Raw genomic sequence first — 13,992 nt, 5'->3', positions numbered from 1 at the left:
AACTGAAGAATTATTACTTGAAAGATTTTCTAAGTATTTGATATTTGTGTTGGAAGAATTCCAGATGATGAGCTTGGTGCATCAGTAGGCAAGGTAGAAACTTGGTAACTGAGTGCATGGATTTTGGAGGAGGATTGATCAAAGTAAGAATCTGTTGACATTGCTCTTGTGTAAATGATAATTGTTGAACATCATTACTTGCTTCAATTGTAGAAGAAGAGACTTGATTTGCTGAGTGAGTAGTTGCTTTCTTGGATTTAAATCCTAGTGGAAAGCCATGTATTCAGTAACACTTATCTTATGTATGACCTGTATATCCACAATGACTGCATACAGGTCTATCTTTTCAAAATCCAAGTTGTTTGTAGAAATTATTTCTATTCTTGGTAGTCTTAGTCATCACAGCAGCAATAGAATCAAAATTTGAAGCATGATTAATTTTGATTTCTCGTTGTTTCTCTTATTATAAAACAAGATAGAAAATTCGATTCATAGATGGCAGAGGATTAAAAAAAAAAAATTGTCCTCTTATACTAGTGAAAGAATCATTAAACCCCCATCAAAAATTGCAAAATATACTCTTCTTGCTGAAATTCCAAAAAACTTTTCAAAGTTCCACAAGAACACTACAGCAATTAACGATAATTGGCTAGGTCATTCCAATAAGCTTTCAATTGTGTAAAGAAATCACTAACCGATTGTTATTCTTGAGTCAAACAACTAATGACTTTCTTTAACTAGGATATTCTTGGTCGATTTCTTTGTGAGAAACGTTCTTGCAAATCTTTCCATACTTCTGCTACTACATCTATGTACAGGATACTTGATGCTATGTTCTTGGCAACTAGATTGAGGATCCAAGATAATACCATATCGTTGCACCTTTCCCATGCAGAAAATATCGAATCAAACTCATTTGTTGGTTTCTTTAGGGTTCCATTAACAAAACCCATTTTTTTCTTTGCAGTGAGTGGCTTTGGACATAGATCTCACCCATGTATGATAGTATATCTGTTCAATTATTGTGATACCAACATCAAACCAGGGTTTTCTCCGTGATGTAAGTAAAAAGAACTCAAAGAATCATCAATCGTCGAGCTTTGAAAACTTTGAGAAGACATCGTGTGAGAAAGTTGAATTCAAATTTGCAACTGAAATTGACGTAACCATGGAGAATCATAAATATAGAATCAGATTTCTCTTATACCATTAGAAATTGCCATGGATTATTAATGGTAGAGAGAGACGAAAGCAATAGAAACATAGAAAACAAAATAAAGAAAATCTTGAATTTTATGTATTGAATGAACTTATTTGGTTTTGATTTACATCGATGTATTTATAAGAAGAAAAAATTATTACAACCAATGAAATAAAGCCACATCAGCAAACTAAATTAACCACTCTAAGATAGTCCTTAACTTTCACGAGCAAAAGCATAAGATGATCAACACCAAAAATAAGCAAGAAATCACACTAACAACTTGTTCTTCATATACTCTTGAAAACCCAAAACTCCAAAAACAAAACTGAATCAACAAAACAAAAAGCTCTACTTTTTAAAAATATTATCACAAACCCATGACAACCAAATAAAAAAGAAATTACTAAAAAAAAAAAATTTATTTAATATCAAAACTCCATAAACACTTGTCCTCAACAAGGCCAAAATCAGGAGATAAAATCCAATTTTCAAGAACAAAACCACAAATTTGTAAAGTCTGGAGAAGACAAAAAGAAGAGAGAGAGAGAGAAAAAAAAAAGAGAGAGAATGGGGGAGGTGAGAAGGCTTGGAGAAATGGAGAGAAACTAACTTTGAGTTCTATACATTGACGATGGAGAGGCTGTCCGTACGATTGACAGTGGTAAAGACGAGCTACGAGGCGACAAAGTTTCAATTGGTAGAAGAAGAGTGGCTAAGGTTTCTATGAGAGAGAGAGTCATAGAAGTCTAAAACGATGTCATTCTGGTCCGAAAATTAATTTTTTCTTTAAATAGAAATTAGGTTGCGGGCATCGAATTTTCAGTACATAGTTCCCATACTTGTACTCGGTCTGGGTAGGGACAGATTAGGTGATCTTGTTTTTGGCCAAAATAAAACCACATCAAGAACCCAATTAGTCGGTTTCCAGACCATGCTAGGAAAAAAAACCCAGCATTGTTAAAAAAAAAAAAAAAGAAAAAAAAAAGAAAGAAGAAGAAGAAGAAGAAGAAAGAAACTTGTGTAACTAGGTTGAAAAAAACCTAGGTTTTTATAAACCATTTCATCTTATCTTATCTAATCATTATAACTTTCCCAAACTTCCAAACAAAATAAGTAAACAATTCAACTTTTTCAAATAAAAAAAATTATTAACAAATTATATTCTAACTAGGGTTGAAAAGCGATGTCATTAGTGCAGTTTCGGTCCAAAACCGACGCTGCACCGATGTATTTTTCAAATGTTCAGAACTAGTTGAATTGGCTGATTAGGGGAGAGCAAACCAGTAGCCTTGTTGTCGGTGTGATTCCGGTCGATTCTTATGTTTCCCGTAGTGGCGCTGTGAAGGAGGAAGGAAGCGGAGGGCTGTAGCGCTGCAGGGCTGTGGGTGAGAGAGGAGAGAGATTTTGAAAAAAGAATAAAAAGAGGGAAGAAGAAGGAGGGGAGGGGGGTAGAGTTATTAAAGCAACTAAAATGACATTGTTTCACTTATTTAAGTGAAACGACGTTGTTTTCTATATGTATAATAAAATATATATATATAATTAGCTGGTTTAGCAATTTGAACCAGGTCAAATCGAGACCAAACCGGCTGACGTCGGTTTTCTTATTTTTCTGTTATTGGCCGACTGATTCTCCTCCGGTTTCGGCCGGTTTTGGATTCCGATGGCCGGTTCACGTCGATGACAGCCAGTGAGATCAGTTTTGTATAGCCCTAATTTTAACAATATTTTATTCAACTTTCATCTCATCTTATCTCATTTGTGTAACCAAACGAGACCTATTCTCAATTTCAATTATGGCTTTTGACACATCACAAAAGCATACGCATATTGACTAATGCCAAAAGGTCAACCAAAACACTGCCAACTGATGTATTTATGCCCATTACAAAGACAAGGACTTGACAACACGATGGAATATAATCCTCTTCAGTTCTTTTGAAATATACAATATTCATACAGTATAAAACATGATGCATTTTTATTATTGTGTAGTGACAAGTTAAATAACTAAAATACTTCCTAAAAATTCTCTAATCTTCTTACAAAGACAATGACAAGTTAACTAAATTGATGTATCTATGCCCATTACAAAGACAAGGACTTGACAGCAAGATGGAATATAATCCTCTTCATTTCTCTTGAAATATACAATATTCATATGGTATAAAACATGACGTATTTCTATTATTATGTAGTAAAAAAGAATTAGAGTGACAAGTTAAATAACTGAAATACTTCGAAATGAAAAAATTATCTATTTCAAATGAAATGAAAGGATACGTATCTCAACAAACCTCTTGGCTTAAATGAGTCCACCGTCCGTGTTGCCATGGACACGAATGGGACTCTCATAATCTCATTGCATTCAATAGTACGGTACAGTCAAAATAAACGGAACATGGTATATGTACATGTAAAAGAAAAATATATATATATATATAAGAAATGCTGCTGTCTTCTGAGTTAGTTCCGAGACAGAAGCCCTCAGTTCCAGTCCATGTATGATGCTCTGATCATTTGCTTATTACGACAGCTTAGCTTGCCAGCTGAATGCATTATTTTTCCAGTATCAGTAATTGCTAAGGTTGGTAATGAATAGGATATATGGAGGCTAATGGAGCAGTCTTTTAGAATTATGTATATTTTTTTCCAGGTGTCAGTATATTCATATGTAGCAGGAAATTTGTATCTAAGGAACTCTAATTCTCATTATAAACCCAGATCTCCAAATTCTTTAACCTTTATACATCTGAATGTATGAGTTATATAACTCTTCATACAATTGAAAATCATCACCAATAGTCCATGCAAGAACAGGTACCATCTTTAAAATGATGGAACCGAGCACGATCTCTCACAATAATCTCCACATTATAGATTCTAGATATTAATTTCGTAACCTTGTGGCAATCATTGCATACCCGAAGATTCTTAAATATACGAATCGGGGTACCTGGTTTCAAGCTTAAGAGCCCATAAGCAATGGCAAGTCTCTCACTGTGAAGCCTAAGAGCTTCTTGTTTTTCATCATTGTACTCATTAACCATTGGTGCTTGTGACAAGTCAGTTACATGCCCCACTGATTCTAGTCTTTCTTCAATCACATCCAAAACCTGGTAAATTTCTTTGGTTTGAGGATGAGATGTGTCCCCAGCAAAAAATTCGTGAGAAGTACCGTCTATCTCTATTGAACTACAACCAGGCTCTTTCGTTACACCCTTATCAGTCATCAGTTTTCTGACCAATCCAACGTCATCCCACTGGCTGGCAGATGCATATACTCTGGACAAAAGCACATAGACACCACTGCAATCACCTCCATCTGACTCGAGGATTTGCGAGGCCAATTCTTCACTAAGCTCTACTCCAGCATTATTCTTGCAACAAGCATCAAGAAGACTCCTCCAAATTACTGCATCAGGTTTAATGGGCATATTGGACACCAAGTTCAAAGCTTCATCAATGAGCCCAGCACGGGCAAGGAGATCTACAAGGCATCCATAGTGCTCTAATTGGGGTTCAATCTTATACTCAGTAATCATCGCTTCAAAATACTGACGGCCCTCATTTACAAGACCCCTATGGTTGCATGCGCTCAACACACCAACAAATGTGATAGAATCAGGAACAACCCTCTCTGTCCTAACCATACGGACAAAATAATCCAATGCTGCCTCAGCCTTTCCATGCATGGCTAACCCTAAAATCATTGAATTCCATGAATTTATATCCCGTTTATCCATCCTCTCAAAGATTTGCTGAGCAATTTCCCATGACCCACATTTGCAGTACATATCCACCAAGCAATTGTTGACCAAAACATCACCAACCATGTCATCACCACACTTTCTCAACACACAAGCATGGGCCCACATCCCCAAAGACAGAGCACGCAAACCAGCACAAGCAGTAATAACACTCTGCATCGTGTAAGCATCAGGCTCAAACATTTTCTGCATCTCACCAAATAGTGTCAATGATGTATGAAACTCACCTAGGCTAACACAGGCATCGATTATAACATTCCATGAAACCAAACTCTTTTCGGGCATAATTTTAAACACTTTATGTGCTAAATCCAGGCACCCACAAGTACCGTAGAAATGGATCAAACTGTTACTAATGTACACATCCGAATCATACCCGAGTTTCAAGGCCTGCGCATGCACCTGCTTCCCTTCCAGCAGCGCAAACAAGTACGCGCAAGCTTTTAAAACAAACGGAAACGTATGTTTATCGGGCATGACAATGCCTTCTTCTAACATTCTACAATACAGCAGCATAGCCTCCTCTTTGCGCTCAAAGCTTCGAGCACATGCCCTTATGAGAGCATTCCACATGAACGAATTGGGGTTTTCGATTTGCTCGAAAACCCGGAAAGAGTAGTCGATGTCAACTAGAGACGAGAAGTGTAGGATTCGGCTACAGAGAAAGACAAAGCGTCGATTGTGGGTCGAGGTGGTACGGAGCGTGTGAGCGTGGATTTGTTTGAGCCGAGACATGCCCGTACATTCATTCAACAGCTTGAGAAGACGGCTGTGACTTTGATGGTTAGCTGAGTAGCCATTTTTGTTGTTGTTGTTGGTTGTGGACGCAGATGGAATGGGAGGAGGTGGGCTTGGTGGGAGTGTCAGGACCATCGCCACATACACAGGTTGGCTGTAGCAGCGGATATTGCTGTTATGTTACACCAATATAATTTTGTTTTCTTGGTCAATATAATTTCATCAAGAAGGAATCTACGATATAGTTTGTCACTTTTCTTAAAATGTGGTTACTATTTAAAATTGATCTCACATCCAGTTTATTTTTCTTCCTTCAAATTTGAAAAAGTCAAATCTATAGTTTTACGACAACTTTCGAGAGACACAATCAGTACAAGAAGATTCTCAAGCTACAAATCGTTCAGAGGATAGTGACAATTTTGCATAAATCACCGTGCTTAGTCCTCATGCGCCACTCACAATTGAGCATGGTCCTCACTCACCATCCCTTCTGGCAGCTCTTCTCACTACATGTGGAGAATCACCGAAATCACCACCACTAGATCTTTTAGCTTCTACTGTCCTATTAAAATTGTTAAAATCTATGAAAAAACTAGAGTAGTCAAGACTTGGTTCCAGGAAGGAAACAAAATTATTCAGAACCTACACTCAATATCCAATAACTTAATTAGCATATATTTTTCTCCAAGCAAATGGATAAGAAATTAAAATATTACAAAAATAGCCCAAAAATATTAATAAGAACATATAGTGCTAAGGAAACACATTTTCGAAGTTGAGATAAAAGCAATAATTTGCATAAAAAATAGAGCAACTCGAATGAGGAAGAAGTAGAGAGCTGAGTGAGAGAAACTCGAATGAGAGAAGTGAGAAATGGGAGACTGAACCATGACATGGGTGAAGAATTGGGTTTGTCACATCAGTTGTGTGGTGTGTAACCAGCGGACCGAAGGTTGGGTAGACTTTTTCATATAGAAAACAGAGCATGAGACTGAGGATTCAGATGCAAAATCAAATAAAATATAACCAACAATTCTTTAGTCTGTACCCTAATCGACAAAATCGCAACCCAAACTACCCAATCGACATAACAGACATAACATCCCAAATTAACAAAATTGACGAAAGTTGAGAATCATCTACCCATCTTTCAAGAATAATAGCTCATCTTTCACGAAATCAAAGAAGATGGGTTCCAAATCACCTATTGAGAATCATCAACCCAAACTACATTTTCTATTTCATGATTTCTATTTTAGACAAATCGACCCATCTTTTATGATTTTCTATCATCAACCCAAACGACGTATTATTCATCCTTCACATGCTCAGCTCAAAGTGTTATGATCTTTCCTGCATCTTCCTTGTACCCCACAATCTCAGCACATGACTCCATGAAAGAACAAATAACAAGCAAGGTATTTGGATAAATAAAACAATACTCCACTACAATCAATGGAGATATGATCCTTTACTTTGCGAGAGAGAGAGAGAGAGAGAGAGAGAGAGAGAGAGAGAGAGAGAGAGAGAGAGAGAAGTCTGCTGCTGCTTCTGAATGGGATCTATTTGGGTAGAGAAAGAGAGTGAGAGAGAGGGAGAGAAATACTACTGTTGCTTCCATTGAAATTGCAACCTTAATGGCTGAGAAATACTACGAATTGGATATATTTGGAGAGAGAGAGAGAGAGAGAGAGAGAGAAGACTAAAACGTTTGAAAGGAAGCCTCTTTTGCAGAATGAGAAAAGATACTCTCAGTGCGCATCCATGATAAGTTAAGTGAGTCTCCTACCTGTCTTTTTTTATTGGATGGTGTAATTCTAAAATTTGGATTGGTTTCGACTTGAAGTTTTTCTCTATCATTTAGGTAAAAGTCCCCTTGGGACCTAATACAGTGAAAATATGCTATTTACACCATCCAATATTAGTGAAACACTTCAGCCTTCAATTGTATAAAACACTAATATGTGATGCATTGAATCATGCCCCTTTATAATGAAACCATCTTTCTCCAATGTAAAGAGATCCTCTCCTCTCACAATTTTGCTATCACACTTCAACATTTTACCCACTGCCTCTAACCTATCGATGTGCCACTTTTCTTCCATAGGATTAGGGGTGTAACCGGTTTGGTTCGATCCGATTTTGTAGAATTTTTAAAATCGAAACAATTACAATGATTTTGTATTTTAAAAAACTGATTCCGTGTTAGTTGCCCTCCTAAATTCCTCCTAAATTAGTACTTCCAATTTTACCAATTTCAATCTGGCTCGGTTCAATTTTGCGATTTTAATTAAGTGTCAATTTATATTATATATTAATATATATATATATATAATATTGTAGTGTTGCTACTATAAATTATAATATAATGCCAATATCATAGTATAATACTAATATATATCATAATATTAACACTAACATATTAAGTTAACTATATTATACTATAACTCTTATAACATATGATCAAACAAATTACAAATGTTCATATTTAAGATTAAAATTTTATGTTATAAATTATAATATAAAATTATTTTATATATGATATATAATTATATATAAAATTTCATATATAATTATATATTATATATAAAATATTTTATATAATATTAAAATTTAATTTATATATATATTTAAACTGGTCCGATCCCAAAAAGCACATAATCGAAACCTATTAGAGCATGTGCACCTGCTGTAGAAGATCACACCTTAGGAGCCATGTCTACTGCATGTCCTCAACAGAATGCCTCCTCTGCTAATTGTATTTCCTCTACTGGTTGTTCTCAACAAAAAGCCATAACTAACTCTGCACTTCATACGGAATAATATAGAATCTTCTAGAATTATTCTCATGTAAATGATACATTTTCTATTATAAATATAAGCACTATTTTATTGAGGAAACAATGAAAACAAGAAACATTTTATTCGTAATACACCTTTTCTCTGATGCATTCTTACAAGCATCTGAGCTTCACCTATTATTCCTCTGGTTTCAACATGGTAGCAAGAGCCTCATAGGGCTAACACCCATCCTCTCTTTCTCCGATCATCATGGCACCACCCAAGTTTGCCTCTCCAAATCCCTCCATCACAAACTCAGCCGCCCAATCCATCACCATCAAACTCTCTTCAGAAAATTATCTCCTCTAGCATGCCCAGATCACTACCTTCCTCCGTGGCAACCAACTATTTGGCTATGTCGATGGTTCTACCCCCGTGCCTCCCTCCTCCATTGACGGTGCTCCCAACCCAAACTACATCTCCTGGCTCACTCAAGACCAACTCATAATGTCGGCCATTTATGCCTCTCTCACCGAAAATGTTCTCTCTCAAATTCTTGATTGCTTCATTTCTTAGCAAATCTAGGATACCCTTCACAACCTTTATGAAGGGTATCCTAAAAAAAGGATACCCTAAAAAAAGGCCCACCTAATTACCACAAAATTTCAACTTGCCATCCTAAAAAAAGGATCCGATTCGGTCTCCACGTATTTTCACAAAGCAAAAGCACTCTCGACATCTCTCAATGTTGCAGGACATCCTCTCCCAGAATCTGAATTCATCATTTATTTTTTAACTGGTCTTGGGTCTGATTTCGAGTCCGTAGTGTCCTCAATCACTACGCGTCCCGAACCTCTTTCCATCTCTCAGGTTTATAGTTTTCTTGTCAATCATGAATCATGCCTTGCACATCAAACACAATCCCTTCTCTCCAATCATTCCTTTATTGCCAACTTCACTACTACGCGTGGCTCTTCTACTTCTCCTAACTGAAGCCGTGGTCGTGGCTATCGGCATGGACGGAGTGGTCTGATTTTTTCTCCATCTCCCCCAAATTTCTTTTCCTCCTCTTAGAATAATCGCCCCACCTGTCAGCTCTATAATCGCATTGGTCACATTGTTGTCTCCTGTTATCATCATTTTGATCATGCATATTAGTCTCCTCCTCCCTCCTTTCTCTCGACTAATTTCACCAATTTTCTGAATACTTCCACTTAATCTACAAATTGGTTTCCAGATATTGCTACTTTGACTCACTTCACCTCTGATTTTTCCAAACTTAATTTGGACTCCACTGCTTATCAAGGACCAGACCAAGTAATTATTGGCGATGGATCGTCCCTTGTTATACAAAATTTTGGTTCAAGCTTACTTCCAACACCCTCTGGCAATTTTCTTCTCCATCAATTACTCCATGTTCCTTTGATTTCTCGAAATTTATTATCAGTTAGACAATTTTGTTTAGATAATTTCGTTTTCTTTGAATTTAACTCTTCTAGTTTTTTTTTTTTTTTTTTTTGTGAAGGATTTGCATTCCCAGAAAGTACTTCTTCAGGGCCCCATTAAAAATGGCTTGTACGTCCTTCCAACTGATGCTAAGAATGTCAATCTCCCTTCACAACATGCTTTCATTGGCAAACGGACCTCACCCTCTAGATGGCACGCTCGTCTCGGTCACCCCTCCTCTCAGATCACCTTCTTTACCATAAGACATCACAATCTTCCAGTCACATCTGTGTCATCTTCATCAACCTGCTCTGCATGTCTTCAAGCCAAGTCTCATGCTCTTCCTCACCCACCATCACCCTCTCAATCTCAATTTCCCTTTCAGTTGTTATTTTTAGTTGTATGGGGACCTGTGCCTGTGCTATCCTCCAATGGTTTTAGGTTTTATTTTTCTATTGTTGATGATTTTACATAGTATGTTTGGCTCTTTCCTTTATATGCGGAATCTAATGTTTCTAAAATTTTTCTCAACTTTGTTCAATTTGTCAAGAATACTTTTTCAAAAAATATTATAGCTGTTCAATCCGACTGGGGTGGTGAATTCCACCCCTTTCATGCTATCTTGCAAACTCTAGGCATTTCCCATAGAATTTCTTGTCCTTACTCTCATGCACAAAATGGTAGCATCGAACGGCATCATCGCGATATTGTCAAAATTGGGCTCTCTCTTTTAGCTCAGTCTTCGGTTCCTATTAAGTATTGGGTTGATGCTTTTCAAACAGCCGTTTTTCTCATTAATAGAATGCCTACACCCATTCTTCATTATTTTTCTCCATTTCAATCTCTTTTTAATTCTCCTCCCGATTACAATTTTTTACGTGTTTTTGGTTCAGCCTGTTGGCCTAACCTTCGTCCCTTTAATCATCATAAAATAGACATGAGATCTAAACTCTGTGTCTTTTTAGGCTACACTCTTGATCACAAAGGGTATAATTGTTTGCATGTTTCATCCGGTCATATTTACATTTCACGTGATGTACGCTTTGATGAAACTCACTTCCCATTCGCCTCTACTCAAAATCTGTATACACAGCACTCTCCTTCACTTTCCTCTTCATTATTCAATCAGGCCTTACCCTCATATCCAGCCTAGCCCACTTTTTCTCATGATCACACTCACTCAACTCCCTCTACCTTCATTCAGCATTCTACCCGGTCCACTCCAACCCACGAGCCCATTAGCATTCAGCATTCTCCATCTCCTTTCCTTTCTAACACCTCAGCCCATGAGCCCACTATCACAAACCCTAACTCTAATTCCTCCTCTTCTCTGGAAATCATACCTCCTGCGCCGTCATCTTCATCAGATTTTCCTGCACCTCTTCCTTCAACCCAGACCTCCCCTTTACCAAATAATCCTTCACTCGGTCCAGATAATTCCTCTTCTACCCTCATCAATACTCATCCCATGACTACTCGGTCCAAAGCTCTCATCACTCGGCCTCTCCAACGTCACGACAACACCATTTTATGGCCCCACCGAAACATCATGCTTCCCTAACCACACATTCCTCTATTCCCGATGAGCCCTCCTCCTAAACGGAAGCTTCGAAATTCCTTGTCTGGCATGATGCCATGGCCAATGAATTTGAAGCTCTTCTCTGAAATGAAACCTAGTCTCTCGTCCCTCCCCATCCTTCTCAAAATCTTCTTGGTTCAAAATGGGTCCTTAAGACCAAATGACTTCTGATGGGACCATTGAACGGCGCAAGGCTTGCCTTGTTGCCAAGGGATTTCATCAACAAGCTGGTCTTGATTATTCCGAAACTTTTAGTCTGGTTGTTAAGCCTGTCACTATATGTCTTTCGCTCTCTATTGCAGTGTCTTGGAACTGGCCTCTTCATCAGTTGGATATACAGAACGCCTTCTTGCATGGGGACTTGGAAGAAGATATCTTCATGCAGCAACCGACTGGGTTTGTTCATTCTGATTTTCCTCATTATACCTTGAGAGTATCAATTTCCAAACCCATGGAGTCTCTTGTACATTTGTTCTTACACAGGTATATGACTCGGCATTGTAACACAACTTGATAAAAAAATTAACGAAAAAAATCTCAAACGTAAACAAAAGCTTGAGCTAAAGTTGAGAACAAATAAATAATAGGAGCAACAGTTCTATTTGTTATCTAAACGAGCAGTCTGCGTGCAAAGATACTAATAAACGGGAGCCCAAAATCAAAAAAGACGAATTTGTTCAAGGAATAACGTTAAATTAAGTGGTTTTTGTTACTATCACTCTACGATGAAGAGAACAATTCAAGCGCTTCAAGCTATTGGCAAGGATTGGAGAATCGAAATACTACTCGCCGAGTGTACGCTGCACCATGTGCATATAAGGCTTGGCCAAGGCCAACTCTTGCGTGCAAATTAACTACTGAGAATCTAAGCATCATACAAGGTGGGGGCTAATCCGCATTAAAGAAGGAGAAGAATGATTGACGTTGAAGAAGGAGGGAGCTTAGGGTTAGAGATCGGCACATGAGAAGGGGGCTTAAGGTTGGCGCTGAAGGAGGGAAGAGAGGGGAATTGAACTTGGGGAAGGAACCTAACCACACCGTTTCAGCTTGGGATCAAGCACACCATTTTATTATACACGGTGAAAGCCGTACGCGAGGCTTTCACCAATTATGCCTATATTTAGACTTTTTTCTCAAAAAGAAAAGATCGTATACATCATATTCTATTTTGGGCCGAGAAAGAATAGGGGGAACAAGACTCCAAAAAAAGAGTCAAACACGTGATTTCGACATTTCTACCCATTACTTTTTATATTTGGACCTAGGATTTGAGGGTGTTTGGGGTTTGTTTGTGTTAGGAAATACACAATAATAAAATAAAAAATTACAATAAAATAAAAAATTCGAAGGAAACCAATTTATATTGAGGTATAAAAATCTTGCTTTCTTTAAAAGATTCAATCCCTCTATAGTATGTAAAATTTTAATTGAATCGATATAATAAATTTTTTCTTAATTGTCGCATAATTTGAATCAATTCTGCATAAGTTATTAAGCCTAAAGTTTATCTAAAAATAACACCTCTTTTGTCTAGAAAATTCTCAATAATCTTTAAAGACTATTATTTTTTCTCACCATAAAGCTTCTCGCTAAAAAAATTAAAAAATTAAAAACAAAAAAAAACTGCAACTTTTTTCTTTTTCTTTCGTACACTGCAAAAGGCTCTCTCTCAAAGCTTTTTTTTTTTTTTCCTTCCTAAACGAAACTATACGTTTGAAATCCCATGTGCTGATCTCCTGCTCTTAGATATTTTTTAAAACTGAAAAGGATAAAAACGGTTAGCCTGGTTTTTTTCCCTTATCCGTTAAAACTTGGAATATTTTTAACATGTGCACTTTGAAAAATCTGGTTGTAATTTGCCCCTGCTTAAACTCGTATCGAAATCCTACACAACGACCTGGCGATGAAGGCCACCATTGAAGGCATACTAATTTTCTCATTAAAGATTAATAAGATCTAGTAGGTGTGGAAAGTGAAAACCACACCAACGTAGCTTCTGCTAGATCAAGTTTTGCATTTAGCTGTAAGAAAATGATAGTCTCACCACTTTCACCTATAGCGGGAAGCTACCACTCTCATTTTGTTTTTAAATTTTTCTGACTTTTTCATTAAAGAAATATTTTTTAATAATGTTATGAATTTTTTTAAAAAATATTTAGAAGTATTAAGAAATTATGTATAAAAAAATTAAAAAATAAACACTATAATAACTAATGATAACTCCCAACAGTAGCTTGGAGCAATGGACGCAGCGCACTTATTTTCTGTATTTGGTTTCGGAGAAAGTGGCGAGAATGGTGTATGCCATTTGAAAATTTTGATTTCAGCTTTCTTATTTTTTTGGTGATCTCTCTCTCTCTCTCTTTAAGGACAAATTGAGGAAGAAAAAAAAAAATTTATTCATCATTCTTACACAATACATATTATGTATAATTTTTTATTTTTTTCTTATTAAATATATGATATATAGATAA

The 13,992-nt window shown here is 36.8% G+C and overlaps 1 protein-coding gene across 1 annotated transcript; it reads right to left on the bottom strand.

Moving 5' to 3' along the window:
• Positions 1–3,916: 3,916 nt before the first annotated feature.
• On the bottom strand, positions 3,917–5,939 carry LOC122309226 (pentatricopeptide repeat-containing protein At1g59720, chloroplastic/mitochondrial). The gene has a single exon (XM_043122620.1). The coding sequence runs from the start codon at positions 5,845–5,847 to the stop codon at positions 4,000–4,002; it is 1,848 nt and encodes a 615-aa protein (XP_042978554.1). The 5' UTR covers positions 5,848–5,939; the 3' UTR covers positions 3,917–3,999.
• Positions 5,940–13,992: the final 8,053 nt, after the last annotated feature.

Source organism: Carya illinoinensis, chromosome 5, assembly GCF_018687715.1.
Source record: "Carya illinoinensis cultivar Pawnee chromosome 5, C.illinoinensisPawnee_v1, whole genome shotgun sequence".
Lineage (NCBI taxonomy): Eukaryota > Viridiplantae > Streptophyta > Magnoliopsida > Fagales > Juglandaceae > Carya > Carya illinoinensis.
Note: the sequence above shows the minus strand (reverse complement) of the source record. Positions and strands in the feature narration are given on the sequence as shown.